The sequence below is a fragment of the Netta rufina genome (genome assembly GCF_964035555.1).
Source record: "Netta rufina genome assembly, chromosome: 7".
NCBI classification, from domain to species: domain Eukaryota; kingdom Metazoa; phylum Chordata; class Aves; order Anseriformes; family Anatidae; genus Netta; species Netta rufina.
In genome coordinates, this window is record NC_140130.1 from 17,129,235 (window position 1) to 17,145,048 (window position 15,814).

At 48.0% G+C, this 15,814-nt stretch overlaps 1 protein-coding gene across 1 annotated transcript; it reads left to right on the plus strand.

Annotated features, from left to right (window-relative positions):
• Positions 1 to 2,654: 2,654 nt before the first annotated feature.
• LOC311211747 (cytochrome P450 2C9-like) lies at positions 2,655 to 8,790 on the plus strand (the record flags this gene model as incomplete). Its single annotated transcript, XM_084290672.1, has 9 exons — positions 2,655 to 2,834; positions 3,162 to 3,324; positions 4,335 to 4,484; positions 4,893 to 5,053; positions 5,298 to 5,474; positions 6,000 to 6,141; positions 6,576 to 6,763; positions 7,949 to 8,090; positions 8,609 to 8,790. The coding sequence occupies 9 exons, from the start codon at positions 2,655 to 2,657 to the stop codon at positions 8,788 to 8,790; spliced, it is 1,485 nt and encodes a 494-aa protein (XP_084146798.1).
• Positions 8,791 to 15,814: the final 7,024 nt, after the last annotated feature.

The following is a 15,814-nucleotide window of genomic DNA, read 5'->3' on the forward strand; positions in this document are numbered from 1 at the left end:
GAAACCTTGAAAATATTTCTGCTGGGGAATATTTTGCCTAAAATATACAAACTGTGAGGCAGAACTGAGAAATGAACCCTTCCTCCCAGGAACAGAAGAACTTTACAGAAAAGGTGACGGAGTCATGAACTAGCAGCAGAGAGGCCACATGCAGCAGAGCGAACTCCCATGAACTCCACTGTCACTGGCTAGATGTCCTTAGACACACATAAACTTCCATGAACTGCCCTGGCGAGGCCTAAGCTGATACAGCAGATGAGATCAGAAGATCGCAAACCTGTGCTGAGAACAGTTTCAGTTAAGTTCCCTTCCCCAGTTTTGGCTCCCCAAAAGCGAGCCTTTGGACCTTTGGGACTCTAGTGCCAGTTGATGGAGGGGTGTACAGCACTGCCACATCCCCTCAGCTTGAGATGCCAAACCCCAGATATGATCTCCTCACCTCCACACTAAATAAAAGACTGTCCACCCAACCTCTTGGAAGATGAGAGCCAAGGCTACAGCCTGCAGCATTGTGCAGAACAGCTGTGCACAGAGGTGTACCACAGTTGACACCCTGCCACTAGAAGCCAAAAGGCATCTGCAGACACCAGGGATGACATCAGAATATCAAAAACTAGCTTGAACTTATTGGCAATAATCAGATACCAGTCTATAAGAAGTGAAATGAGTTTAAAAAAGAAAAACAAGTAAAGATAAAAATATAAAAATATTTGAGAAAGATAAGCAAATTATTGCACCTATGTTAGAGAGCAAGGATGACTTCAATACTCATAGGTAAGCCATTGAAATTTTTGCAGGGGGTGGAGACCTTCACTAGCATCTCTGAGTGAAGGCAAAACTCACATGAATGTGCTGCTGCGCCGCAAACCCAGCACACTCCGACCAAGCATCCAGTTCACCCAGGCCCTCAGCTAATTCCCACCAAGTCACACATCCCCTAACCTTGTTGGATGAGATCTGTCAGCTTGCAAGAGTCACAGATTTTCTGGGCAGCCTGTTCCACTATACAACCACCTTCATCATGAGGAATTTCTTCCTTAGATCTACTCTAAATCTTTTAATTTAAAACCATTACCTTTTGTACTACTGCTGCACACCCTGGTAAAGAGTTTCTCTCCATCTCGTTTGTGAACCTCCTTTAAGTACTGGAAGGTCACTATACGGTGTCCCTGGAACCTTCTCTACTTTAGGTTAAATGACCCCAAATCTTCCTAGGAGAGGTGCTCCAGCCCTCTGATCATCCCCGTGGCTCTCCTCTGGTCCCACTCCAACAGGTCCATGTCTCCCTTGCGCTGGAGCCCCCAGGGCTGGACGCAGTACTCCATGGGGGGTGTCATGAGTGCGGAATAGAGAGGGAGAATTGCCTCCCTTGAACTATTGGCCACATTTCCTGAGACAGCCCAGGAGATGACTGGATTTCTGTGCTGCAAGTGCACACTGCCAGCTCACATCGAGATTTTCATACACCAGTACCTGCAAGTCATTCTCCAAAGGGCTGTTCTCATCCTGTTCACCACTCTGGTGTTTGTAATTGCCCCAGCCCAGGCGCAGGACCTTGCACTTGGCCTTGTTGAACTTCCCGAGATTTACATGGGCCCACCTCTCAATGTCAGTGTCCCTCTGGATGGCATCCCTTCCCTCTAGAGTTTCCACTGCACCACTCAGCTGGCATCAGCCACAGACTTGCTGAGGGTGCACCCATCAAACATTAACAAAAGAAGAACTTGTTTTGATGATGCCATGTTCCAGAAGTAGGTTGGGTGGGCATTTTTGTCTTTGCAACTGCAAACTATTTCTCAGTTTGCACTAACCTTTACTCAGTCTCTCACAAGTTCAGCTCTTTCTCAGCCTGGGAACCCATTCCCTAGAAGCCCTCTCAAGTTCTTGATTACTCTCTTCTCTACCTCCTCATCTCCCTCTTTCTCTCCTTTACAAAAGCTTGAAGAGGTCAGAATCTCAAGGTTCCTTTTCATACGTCTCTCTTCTAGCAGGCCCATTGTGTCTATCACCATGCCCGGAGACCTTTCTGCCTGTGCTAGGTGAATATTTTATACCTTCCTCTCTTGTGAGGCCATACCATCCCCTAGGGAGAGAAACTGAGGCACTTGCTTTGCTCACAAGACAACACATCCGTGTGTTCAGCACACTGCCTGCAGTGTGACCTCCCCTGCTAGCACCAGGAAGCCTTCAGGAACAAGCAGGGATGGCTGTCCCCACTGAGAACTAACGCAAACAATGCTGAAGAATGGGAAACCCACACGGCACCGAGGTACGCGGAAGGTGCTTTCATAACAGCAAATTTCTGGGAGCACCTCAAGTGGAATGCCCAGCCCATACTATTATGTCCGTAACAATGAAGCTTAAGTGAAACAAATCAAGTCTTACAAGCACGTTTTTAATTTAAACTCTGTTGGCCTCTGCAGTTGCTTGAGAGGAGGTGTGTCGTTAATGACCAATTAACTTTGGAGAAGTTCAGTCCTGGTTTCGCAACACGGCAGTCTCAAATGATTGACTAGTAACATTGGATAACTCAGCCACGTGATCAAAAACGTGATGTTGACCTAACACAGCAGAGCACTTCAGTATATAAGCTCAGGCTTGGGCAGCCCGACTTGATTCCTCCTGAGCCTCTCAAGCTCTCCTCCACTTGGAAAATGGAGCTGCTGGGGGCAGCATCTGTTGTTCTCCTGGTTTGTGTTGTTTGCCTGCTCAACTTCGCAAGATGGAAAATCAGGTCTGGAAAGGGGAAGATGCCTCCAGGACCAGCTCCTCTTCCCATCCTAGGGAATCTGCTGCAGGTGAAACCAAAGGACTTAACCAAAACCCTTGAGAAGGTAAGGACTCTCTTTTTCCCCCCGGTTTCTTCTTGGGGTGAGAAGTGTGTGTGCTCTGTGCATGGGGACAACATGTGGCTATAGCCTGATGACTGCCAACCCCGGAGGAGCAGAAAAGCCATGGGGATCTCAGCTGTCGTCGTCCCCTCTCCCCCACGCTCTCACCCTTGCTTAGGATCTGATGGCTGACTGACATTTGCCATGAGAGGATCAGATCTTAACCCTGTTGGTCTGTGAGGCTGCACTGCCCGCAGAACAATGCAGCAGTGTGGTCACTTTTCAACTCCTCCTCTCTACATGGCCGTGTTCTCTCTTGCATTTTGACAGCTCAGCGAAGAGTATGGGCCAGTTTTCACAGTGCACCTGGGCTCTGATCCAGTGGTGGTGCTGTGTGGACATGACGTGGTAAAAGAAGCCTTGATTGATCGTGGGGATGAGTTTGCTGCCAGAGGAAGGATGCCATTGGGAGACCGGGCGAACGAAGGATTAGGTATGTTCACTGACTGAGCTCCTCCTGAGGCTAAGGGAAGGGCTGAGGACAAGTGTGGCAGGGTATGCATGGGGCATGCCATGCACAAGGACATGAGTGACATGGGGGGGGTCCCACCTGGAGAACGGCAGGCAGGGCAGCCTGCAACTGCTGGCTTCCACCACCCAAAGAGGATTTCTAAGAAATGGGGCTCGATTTATCTCACTGATGCACAGTGGAAAGGCAAGCAGCAACAGCCTCAGGCTGCAGCACAGGAAGTTCTGTGTGGATGTGAGGGATGAATTGTTCACAAGGAGGTTGGGGATCACAGAATCACAGAATTTCTAGGTTGGAAGAGACCTCAAGATCATCGAGTCCAACCTCTACCTAACGCTAACAATCCCCACTAAACCATATCCCTAAGCTCTACGTCTAAACGTCTTTTAAAGACTTCCAGGGATGGTGACTCCACCACTTCCATGGGCAGCCTGTTCCAATGCCTCACAACCCTTTCAGTAAAGAAGTTCTTCCTAACATCTAAGCTAAAACTCCCCTGGCACAACTTTAGCCCATTCCCCCTCATCCTGTCACCAGGCACGTGGGAGAACAGGCCAACCCCCACCTCACTACAGCCTCCTTTAAGGTATCCGTAGAGAGCAATAAGGTCGCCCCTGAGCCTCCTTTTCTCCAGGCTGAACAAGCCCAGCTCCCTCAGCCACTCCTTGTAGGACTTGTTCTCCAGGCCCCTCACCAGCTTCGTCGCCCTTCTCTGGACTCGCTCAAGCACCTCCATGTCCTTCTTGTAGCGAGGGGCCCAAAACTTAACACAGTACTCGAGGTGCGTGCTGGAGAAGGTCAAAAGCAGGCAGCTGGACTACGGGACCTCCAGAGGTTGTCTCCAGACCACAGTACTCTGTGATGCTATGTCATTGCTATCTACAGGGCTAGGATTCACTGTCATCATGAGTCTCCATTTATCTTACATCCAGCGCACCAAAGTCAGATCTTCGCTCTTTCTTCTTCCTCTGCAGGCATTATTTTCAGCAACAACGAGGGGTGGCTACATGTCCGTCGGTTTGCTCTCACCACTCTGCGCAACTTTGGGATGGGGAAAAGGAGCATTGAAGAGAGAATCCAAGAGGAAGCCGAGCACTTGCTTGAAGAGCTCAGAAAAACAGAGAGTATAGTCTATTTTTAATATAGTTTATTTAAAAAAAAAAAAAAAAAGAAAAGAAAAAAAGACTGCATTTAGGGAGCCCACGTTCTTAAGCATAAGCTGTGGAGTCTCCATCCTTAGAAGTATTCAGAAGTTGTCGGGACATGGTCCTGGGCAAGTGGTTCTAGAAGGGGCTGGACAAGAGGATTTCCAGAGGTTTGCCAACCATTTTGTGATTCTGTGAATTGATGTTCCCATGCATTTGGTCTTTGCAACAGCTGCCCCTCGTTACAAAGCACTGTAAGTTTCCACTAACCTGTGAGTTTCCACTAACCACCAGAGGTCAGGTTACCCACAGTAGCTGTAGGTTTTTAGGTTTTGCCTTTTTTTGTGATTTCTTTTTTAATGGCTTATAACTTTTCTGAACTCACAGAAATGCCCTTTGACCCAACATTTATGCTGAGCTGCACCGTCTCCAATGTCATATGCTCCGTTATCTTTGGGAAACGATATGACTATAAAGACAAGAAGTTCCTGTCTCTGATGAACAACATGAACAACATCTTTGAGATGCTCAGCTCCCGCTGGGGACAGGTACCTTCAGCAACTATTTCACAGTGGTGACATTCTCCCAGGGGAGCAGGAGGCTTCCCTCCCAATGAAGTCTCACTTCAACCTTCAAACCAGGACCCATCAATGTTCTGCTGCTCAAGAGCAAGAAACACCCTTGCAAATGCAGCTGGTTTTGCCAACTAAGTGCAGCTTCTCCCTAGTCCTAACCACTCTTTTTCTCCACCTCTGGGATTCCTACTAAGACCTCCTCTTTCTTTCCTTCCAGCTATACCAGATGTTCCCAGAGATCCTGGATTACTTCCCTGGCCCACACAACAGAATATTCAAAGAAATTGATGCTGTAAAAGCCTTTGTAGCAGAGGAAGTGAAGACACACCAAGCCTACCTGGATCCCAGCTCTCCTCAGGATTTCATTGACTGCTTTCTCAGCAAAATGCAGGAGGTAAGGAGAGAGCATACAGCCCCAGCTCATCCCCAAACACCCTTTCCTTTCCTAACTAATACAAATATTGGGATATCCCCTGGTGAGGGCTGAACACAAGCAACTGTCTGTGCAAGTGGAAAGGCACTGACAACACCCCTGATATTGCCTGTGCTGCAGCTTACAGCTGGTGGTCTGCACACTCTGCATTCATTACCCACAGCTGCTTGGACACCAAGACCTACAGCTGCTTGCACCAAAACACAGGGGCGTTTGCAGGCTGGTCTTGCAGCTCTTGCACTGGAAAGCAGTTGGCACAGCAAGGGCAAGCAGACGGCTATATACCTAACATACAGTGTGCAGTTTCAAAGAAGGCTGCTCTGGGGTCTTGCTTACTGCACAGAGATAGCATTGAAACATCCCACATGGCTGCCGCACCTTATCAGAGAAATGCAACAGTTCTGGGTGGAAAGCAGGGCCCAGGGTGACACAAGAAAGGGCCCTTTTCTCAGTTCAACTAGAGAAATAACCCAGCCTTTTCTCTAGGAAAAAGACAATCCCAACTCCAGCTTCCACTTGAAGAACCTGATAACCACAGCCTTTGACTTGTTCATTGGTGGAACTGAGACAACTAGCACCACCTTAAGATATGGGTTTCTGCTTCTTCTCAAATACCCACAGATACAAGGTACCAGTCTATGATCTCTTCTCCTCTAGCCATTCCCTTGGGCTGGACACAGATCTAATGCTACTGCCTTTTCAACTTTTCTTCTCTCATATTCTACCTAAATGGGCAAAGTCCTTGTATGCTCATACCCCTCAAGGGCCATTACACATCCCTCAGCATCACTGGCCATCAACAGTAAATGCATCCCCTCATCAGCAAGGGATTTGGCTGTGTCCACATCTTTCTCTCTTGCTACTCCTATTTAGCCAAGTTTGTTATAAGGGCATTGTTTGCACAGGCTGCAGTGGAGTTGCTTTCCAGACAACACCAAAATCAATATAAATGCTCCCATCATTTGCTAGCAAATCCATGAGGTTTGTGGACAGCTTAGGACAAGCTGTTTGGGTGGGTTTGGCTTTATTCACCCATCTTATGGTTTGTGCTTCTCTTGACAGAGAAAGTTCAAGAAGAGATTGACCGGGTCGTAGGACGATCACGAAGACCTTGTGTGGCTGACCGGACCCAGATGCCCTACACAGATGCAGTGGCCCATGAAATCCAGCGCTTTATCACCCTCATCCCCTTGAGCGTCCCTCATGCTGTGACCAAAGACATCTACTTCAGAGAGCATTTCATTCCCAAGGTTAGTGGGCAAGCTCCCTCAAGTCCAGCAACAAGGTGGCAGCATGCTTGCTCTCAGGCTGTCGGTTACACGCCAGAAGCTAGAAATGCTGCGACCTGACCATGTCATCACCTGGGCCTTCATAGAGTTTTCCTCAGATCCACAGGCTGCTGTAGCATACCTGCAATTCCTTGTTGCTGTCCCCTAGGCTGAGACTGGAACACTAGGTCTGCCCAACACCTCTGCTCACTTGCTCTGTGGGTTGACCTATCAGTAGAAACATGCTGAGCTCACAAATAGAACAGAGCAGTGTCTCCTCACAAAGGCAGCAAAGCTGGGGAACTGCTCACTGCCATCTTGGGGAGCCTGGCATCTCCTTGGAGGCAGAGTCAGTCTGTGATTATTGAGAGTAGAGACCCCAAGGCAAAATGCGATGGAAACTATTTACATTCAGATGAATGAACAGAACCTGTTTGCCCTGTTCTCACACACTTACTGAGGCAATCCTTGTTGGCCACTCCCAGAGGCAGCCTGATAGGCTAGGGCAGCCCATGGCCTGGTTTGGCCTGGACCACTGCAGTGATGCTCATGTTACTTCCCATCTTCTGAGGGACCACAAACACTGGGGGAACAGCAACATGGGGCCTGTTGGCGTCACGATTTTCATCTGTCACTGTAAAATCAAGACAGCACCCAGGGAACTAGCAGAGTCCAGCTTCTAGCAGAGTGCTCTTTTGTCATCACTTCTGGATCATTTATCCTGTTCCCCAGTCAGGGGCTGCTCAGAAAGTAAGAAGAAAGAGGATGGAGGCAGGAAAAAATTGTCAGAAGAGAAGAGAGCTACAATCTTGTGTGCTTTTGCTTTTCAGGGCTCACAGAAAAGAAGGAACATTGTACATCTACAAGTTCATTATAGTGAAACACCAAGAAAGAAGAATTAGGTGGGGTGTCCCCAAACAACCAGAGAAAGGAGAGGATAAATGGGCTGAAACAGAAAGGGAACACAGGAGGGGCAGCCAGAACAACTATGCTGTAACATCTAGCAGGGCCTCCCTAAATGTGCCTCTCCAAAGGGAGAGTCCCCAAAGGGCCACTGAAAGCTCCGGGAGGATTGCACTAGTCACCTCAGCCTTAACTTGACAGGCAGTTGGGTTAAGTGACCTTAGTCACCTCCCCTTCACTTCTGCTCTTCTTGTCTTACTGCAGGGCACCACAATCTTCCCTGTCCTCAGTTCTGTGCTGTATAACAGCAAGGAGTTCCCAAACCCACATGAGTTTAATCCTGGACATTTCTTGAACGAGAACGGCACCTTTAGGAAGAGTGAACTCTTCATGCCCTTCTCAGCAGGTAACACACAGGCTTCCTCTCCCAGGAGCTGCTGTCCTCCCCTGGGGGAACCACCCTGCTTTTTCCCATAACACCTGCTCCCCATGTGGTCTTGCCACTACTTCCCTGGGGCTCGCTGCTCTCTGTGTACCTCCTCTCTGCTGTTCCTTCCCACCCACATCAGCCCTCTCTTTTGGGGGCTTTTTAGAACTCCTGCTGGGAGCTGCCACTCTTTCTGGGCACCTTTAAGTAGGCTACTCGCAACCACTCACCTACCAACAGCCCCAGCCCTCCTCTTTCTCACCCACGCTGTGTCACCTCACTCTCTCGACCTCTCCACGTGATGCCTCCTCCCTCCACTCTCCAGGCTTCTCCTGTTCTTCGTTCACACACCCAGTCAGTCACCTCCCTGCTGCTATTTACTAGCTTTATTTACTAGCTGCACCTAGTAAACAAAGCTGCATAGCACGCAGGCCTAGCACAAACTCCAACCCACTCAGCAGCACTTGCTCAGCGCTATTTGTTGTCTTTACTTCCAGGGAAGCGAATATGCCCTGGAGAGGGCCTGGCACGCATGGAGATATTCTTGTTCCTGACCACCGTCTTGCAGAACTTCACCTTGAAGGCTGTCCTCAAGCCTGAGGAGCTCAGCATAACCCCTACGCTGAGTGGATTAGGAAATGTTCCTCCCTTTTACCAGCTCTGTGCTCTTCCCCGCTGAAGGGCACGAAACCTCTGTGCGGTGTTCCCTAGCCCATCTAGTCTTCTATATCTCTATGCCTCTACTAAATCCAATGACAGGAGTATTGGCTCACCTACACAACACCTCCAGGAAGATAGCTCCCAGAGTCCCAGACTCTTCAAACATGGGTGCATACACAGAGCAGATGATTTCAAAGCCTCCCAGAATTGCTCTACTGTGTCACAGGGAAGTTGTGTGTGTGTGTGAGACTCTGCAAGCCCCTTGCACTGACACTGTGTGTGCTCACTGAGTGCAGAAGTCCCACTGAACAGCCAAATTGCTTACAAACAGGGCTCCTGCGGCTGCCCATGACCTGCAGCACGTGTCCCACTGAGGGCAGCATGCTCTGCTGATGGACAGTATGGTACGTGTACATTAACAGCCCAATAAAGAAAAATCTATTTATGAGGCCTTGAGCTGCTGCTTTCTTTGGGTTGGGGCAGTCCCCGCAGCCACTGCTCCACTGCAGAGCAGGTCACAGCACCTGTGGCCACGGCGCTGCCAGAAGAGCTGACCTTCCCAGGGCAAAAACCCCTGCCTGCTTCACCACCAGATTCCTGCTGCTGCCTGCAAGGAACCCTGCCAGCCCTGCAGCCTGCAGAAGAACAGCGGCAGCATCCCTCCTGGATGACAGCACTCCTCCATTCACAGGCTGAAGCTCTGGCTACTTTCAGTGCTGTGCCCCTTTGGTGGGACCTCTGTCTCCGCCTGGGTGCCCCTCTCATTCCTAGGGTACTCCATGGCCCAGCCTTTCCACAGGCAGGGAGCATCTTCCCTACGGCTCCTCTTTCTTCCCAAAGCATTTTCCAACACAACTCTGCCTGTCACCGTGGCCACCCAGCATCCTCGCATGAATCAAGATGGGGCTGCAGAGGAGACCATTTCTCTGAATGGTGTCTCTTACTGAAATCATAGGAGAATAAGCATTCCTACTTCACCTCCTGGCTGAAATACCTGTTGTAGGGGCACAGAGAAAATAGTGTGAGTGAGACACCACTGTGGGAGAGGATTAGCCGAGAACTAAGGGAAATTGCCATCCCTGGGGCTAAAGTCAGCAGCTGGAACTTCACTCCCTCCAGTTTTCTTGGGCTTATCACTTCACCTCATTTACAGTCTAGTCTCCTTCTGTCAAATGAAAACAAGGGTTCATTCATGTTTTCCCAAGCAGTTGTGAGGAGCTCAAGAACCTGAATGTGGGGATTCCAGCAAACACTCTACTTGTCCACTCTACTGTCACTACAAGGAGTTAGATGTTCTTTATTAAAATAAATTCAGGAGAACAGCAAGACCACCTCTCCCACAGCACTTTGTTACTTCCAAAATGAGGGGAATCTCATTTTGCTTCCATATCTCAGAGGCATAATTCCAAACGGGTTCTTTCCCCATGCAGTCTCTTTGTCCTGTTCTCTAGAACTTCCTGTATGCACAAAGAGAAAACTCTTGTTCATGAAATGCAGCTGTGTAGCCCCTAGTGTCCAGGAAAAGGATTGTGTCTGTTGTTTCTGGTTCCAGCCACAATTTGGTGCTTTTCTCTCAGTGAAAGGGAGGATGATTTTCATAAACGTATTCCACCACAGGTGGCTCTCTTCTGGGCTTATTCATCCTTGGGGGCTTTGCCTGTGCTTGGATGTCTGGTCTGAAGTGTTTTTGTTGATCTCCATTTACGTAGACGGTTGTCGTCTCCTCCATCATGGTCAGATAAAAGTCCTAGAAGCAAAATATTATTTCTGCGATGGCTGTAACAAAGTACTCAGGCTAGAGAGAATACAGTGCATGAGAATTCCTGCCTTTCTTTGGAAATGTTTGGCAGTATTTTGAAGAAAATGTATTTGCTCATATTTCAGGTTCATTCCTCCCTCCATTTTTGCCCATGCAGGATGCAGCTGGAATACCTGTGTACTCTAAAAACAATGGCAATCTATTGCTGGCCCCTCATCTGAGATTGCATCAGACAGACATACAGCTAGAAACAGCAGTAGTGTAGGAGCCACAGGCAAGCATGGGGAGAGAGCTTTCCATGAAGTCTCTATTATTTGTCTAGGGCTACCCTTAAAGCCAGTCCTTTGTTTAGTAACTCACTCGGAAGCCTGTGTGCTACAGTAAGAATCAGTTAACAGATGACTTACATCTGGAGGTCTGGGAGGAGATCGTTCATATTCGTGTTCTTCCTGTATCTCAGGACAGCCACTTCTCTGAAGAGGTGAGCAGAAAGAGTGACAAACACCACCTATCTACAATTCACCAGCAACAGTTCAAGAAGTACAGAGCAGGGAAAAAATGTCCTGTTATCAAAGTGCTCAGAACTCAGAACATACTCGGGGCCGAAATAACCACATGGAATAATATCTAACAATCTAAGCTGGACGTCAAAATGATTTTTCATCTGGGACAATTACACGGGCCACTTGATGCCAGCCCATGGGAATTACCTTGTAGCAGTGAACCCTTGATGCCCAGGAATCGCCTTCACTACATCATCCTAAATCCACCTGGTCCCCTTTAATACAGGGGAAAACACTCACTAGCACAATTACACACAGAGAAAACAAATCAAAAAAACATTAACCAACAACAACAACATGGAAACCACCTCCCTCGGTACTGTTACAGGTTTCGTTCTGAAGTAAGAAAACAATGAGCCATGCAAGCCCTAGAGCTGGTTAAAACACCTAGAAAAGTGGTAGGGGGAGGAAAGGGCCATAGAACCATCAGTGTTTGGCTGCCACAATGCTTCCTGATTTTCCTCTTCCGTGGACACATGAATGCTTTTTCACCCCAGAGGAACAAGGCAGGGTACTACACAACCCCCTCGCTCTACCCCACCAATGGGGACGTGGGCATTTAAACCCACCCCATGGGCTGGAACAGAGGAAAAAGTTGACCACATAGTATGAAACGATGCGGCAGTGTTTGGGGAACTAAATGACACTATTTTGTAGTCAGAGGATTCCTGAACGAATGATTTCCTGTAGCAAACAACAAGAGAAATCCACTGAAGAACAATGATGATAGATTCTTTGGTTACTTCCTGCTAGTTAACGGACCACTTGGCAGTAACTCTCCCATATTTTCACACGAATTTCTCTTTTACCTTTATGATCCTGTAACTCCTAAGCAGAGCAGTGACGGTTTGTGGGTAGGGGTGCCTAGGGGTTCAGTCTTGAACATCCTAAGAGCTGCAGAAGGTACTGAACCAGAACTCTGATGTAGAGGACTAGGCTCAGAAGTGGCAAGGCATCCAGGAGATGGAAGGTATTTACCTGCTTCCAGCTGAAGTTTGACCACTGGAGAACACAGACCACTGCCAAGATGACTGCAAGGACCAAGGCCAGGAAGCTGGGTATCCCTGCAGCTACTCCAATCACCCAGGGCTGGTACTAATTCACGAAGAAAGAGAATCAGGTCAAATGCATGCATGGTGATCCTTTAATGCTGTGCTCAGTAGCAGAGTGTGGGGCTAGCATGCAACAAGGATAGCCAATGTGAGAGACAAAACTGCAGCCCTGGGCCACAACAGAGGCATCTAGCCCAGCTGCACCACACATGGGAATGGACAAAGGTAGCAAAGATTTGATTTTAGAGGGAAAATGCTCCATGTAAACAATCACATTAAATAACGAAGCAAAGTCTTACCCCATAACAATCTGCTTGGACAGCTGTGTTTCCTATTGTAGTTGCAGAAGTCTAGAAATAAGATGGTTAAAGAACATTGCGAAAATATATTTCATATAAAGCTAACATGGACAGAGGCTAAGCAAGCAGTTGCAAGACTTCAATAACAGCCCATGGTAGGTTACACACGGAGAACTCGGCTGCACCCTGAGGTTGTGGCCTGTGAGTGCCAGTCATAAGCAAGAACCCAGACTTTGGTCCTTCCAGCAATGGCTCTGCCTGGAAGGAATACATGTTCTTCCTCAGAAAGGGGCTTAGGGCTGGAAAAAAAAAAAAGCGTACGCAGGAAATAAGCACAAATATATGCCGGACAAAGCTGGACTCTGAAGGGGAAGCAGCAAAAAGGATAGCAGGAAGCCCCAAGAAATGATGTGCTTTTGCAACAGGCTGCTCTCTGTCCCTGCCACATCATCTGCCTGCTTGGCCTTCCCTCGAGCATCAGTCAGTGGAGGGTGCTGCACACTCTGCCTGGGTTCACAGAAGCAATGCATGTAGTGCAGGGCCCTGAAAACTGGGTGTAACCCAAAACAAAACCCTCTGGATTTTTCTAGCAATTGAAAAATGTCCCACCCAGCTCCAAAGGCAGCTGAGGCCCCACGACAAAAAAGCCTATCACACAGTGATGGTGGCAAGCGCATCGCTTGTTATTCCCTTGCCCAGACTGACCCACCGCCTGCAGCTGACAGCTCATGCAGTAAAATACTGCAAACTTACTGGATTTGCCCATTTCTAAATAAACGAGAAAACAGGCACAAAAATGCAGGACTGGGGGTTCTGTAAGCATCTCACCTGCCCTTATTGCTACAATATAATGTCAGTGGCGTTAGGACAGTATGTCAGAGAAGATCCCCAGCAGCTGCCCACCCGTAACAGCACCTCCTTCTCTTCCAGAACTTCCCCAGCTCCTATATGTACCACAGTGCTGAGTAGGCAATAGATCTTCATCCTATGCAGTGTACTTACTGTTGTGTTGTAAAAGGCTTTGGAAAATGTTGTTGTCTGCAGAGAAATAACAAAAATACAAATAGAAAATAAAAAACGGAATTGAGTATCAGGTGCCCTGACCATCTGTGGGAGTGGGCAGGGATATTTCTGAAGTGACTGGAGGTGACGGCATGAGAATATACCGATCTGATCTGAATATTAAGTTGTGATAGTTATTCCAGAGAAAACAAAGAGCATGTGGTACTACTTAAGAAAGCAATACAAATAAATAAACTTGAACCGGTTTACTGGAATTGCTTACGCCATGCAGAGCCTCCTCTGAGTAGTCGGGGATTATCGTGCAAGGAGCTCACCCTGGCAGCTAGCTCCCAGTGAGGGAGGACAAGGCTCTTTGTCCCCACAGTGGCTGGGGAGCTACAGGAAAGTGGCAGCTGGTAAGACAGCAAGCACCTCCACCTGCAGCCTCTGAGCCCCAGACCAGCTGCAGTTCCTGCTCTTGTTGATTCAACAGACAGATGAAAAAAGACATTAACTCCTTCCTGACTAAGTTGTTTCCACAGGCAGAACAACAGCTGTTTGGTGATGTTTTGCTGCCTGGGGCAGCTGGGATACAGACACTACCATTCTAGGAGGAATGCAGAAAGAGGCTTGGAGAAAGTTAAAAGCTGCTCTCAATCTCTCTTGCTGGTGTAGCTGTACTGTTGGAAGCAGTACTGCGTCCATTAGATGGTGAGCTCTGTGGGCAGCTGAGGCCGCCTGTAGGGACGGGTGCTACTGACAGTGCTGGGAAGGGAAGCTTAGCTTTGAGGCTGGCAATGAGGGCAAGCAGTGCAGAAGCCTTTCCCTCCTCTTCTTTAATCCACAGGAAGCAACTCTGTTAAGACAGGTAGGTTCAATGTTATTACTGAACCCTGGTCAGCACCAGAAACACACAGGAATTAAATAAAAAGGAGCGAAAGAGCAAATCTGCAGAGATCTCCCCTGGAACTGATGTGGAAGGTGACAGGAGAAGACTGAAAGGGAGCTTCACTTTGCATCCACCAAAAGCCAGTAGGGAGGGAGCTGGCAGAAAGCTGCCCTTTTTCTGCCTGCAGGAAGTTCTGCTGCCATGTCCTGAGTTGGGCATGGTTATTTCAGATCAGGGAGGTCAAAGCGTGCCAATAAAAGTCTGGATTGCAGTTTATGGAGAAGGAAGGCTCGGAATGCAAGCAAGCTGAGAGATTTGGCTCTTCAGTCTCAGCCCAGTCTAAGGCCTGTGGTCTAGGAGCAGGACACATCACCGGGCGTGAAGGATCATAATGCTCATTGAAAGGTCCAGAACTGATCCTCCTACAGACTGCAGCTGGAGGCATGTTCAGAACCGTGGCCTTTACAGGCAGGCCGTGGACATTGAACTGGAAGTATAACCTTTCAACAGCTTGTCGTAGGGACTGCAGATGTTGGGAAATGCCTCTGAGCAGACACAGTTAACAACCGGTCACCAAATGAGAAGGATTGATTTCTTTCTAACTCCCCAGAGGCCCAGGTACCGCTGCACCCAGGCTGCCAGCTGGGAATGAAATACAACAGAGATGTTCTCACCTGAACTTCCTACTGTGCATTCTTTGAGCTTCCTCACTGACATACCTTTCTGAACAGCTGACCTGTTAATGTTTGAGCTTGGATATTTATCTCTTGGATATTTATCTTCTCTGAAGCTGTACATTTATTTTATTTCCTTCTTCTCGGTTAAAGACCGTACACTTAATGGACTTCGTGATTATTTCCAGGACTGTGCATATGCAGGTTAAATGAAAGTCCGAAGAGAAGGAGCCACATAAAATGTGTTGTTTACCTCTGTTCACCTCTCTGTGCTCAAGGTATTTGTGAAACTAGATTCGTGTGTGCCGTTGACTGTTAACAAAATTAAGTTGCCAGCTAGCAACAGGTCTGTTTGTTCCTTGCAATAACATGACTGGAAGCCCTTGATTTGAGTAGAAATGCTTTTCCTAGCTTATTTAATCATAGTTTCAGACCAGGGGTAAAGACTTAATCCCTTAACACTTGAGGACAGAAAGTATAAAGTAAGCCCTTATTTAAAGGAAAAGCCTCGTTCTGCACTGGAGCAAGACACAGAACTAGCCCGTTTCTCTCAAGTGTACAAGAGCTTAAAGCAATTGTCTCAAGTCAGTCACAAAAAAAATAAATTACGGAAATTTGTACACTACCCATTGTGAGAGAAAGGATCTTTGCATGTAAATTACTATTGACTTCCAATGTATCAATACTTCTAGTTGTCCCAGCTGAAAATCCTGATCTGCCTGCTCTGACATTTCAAAACTTAAAGTGAGCATAATTCAACATAGTGGTTGCAGACAAGTGACTGCAGTGCCCCTGCTTTTGTTTG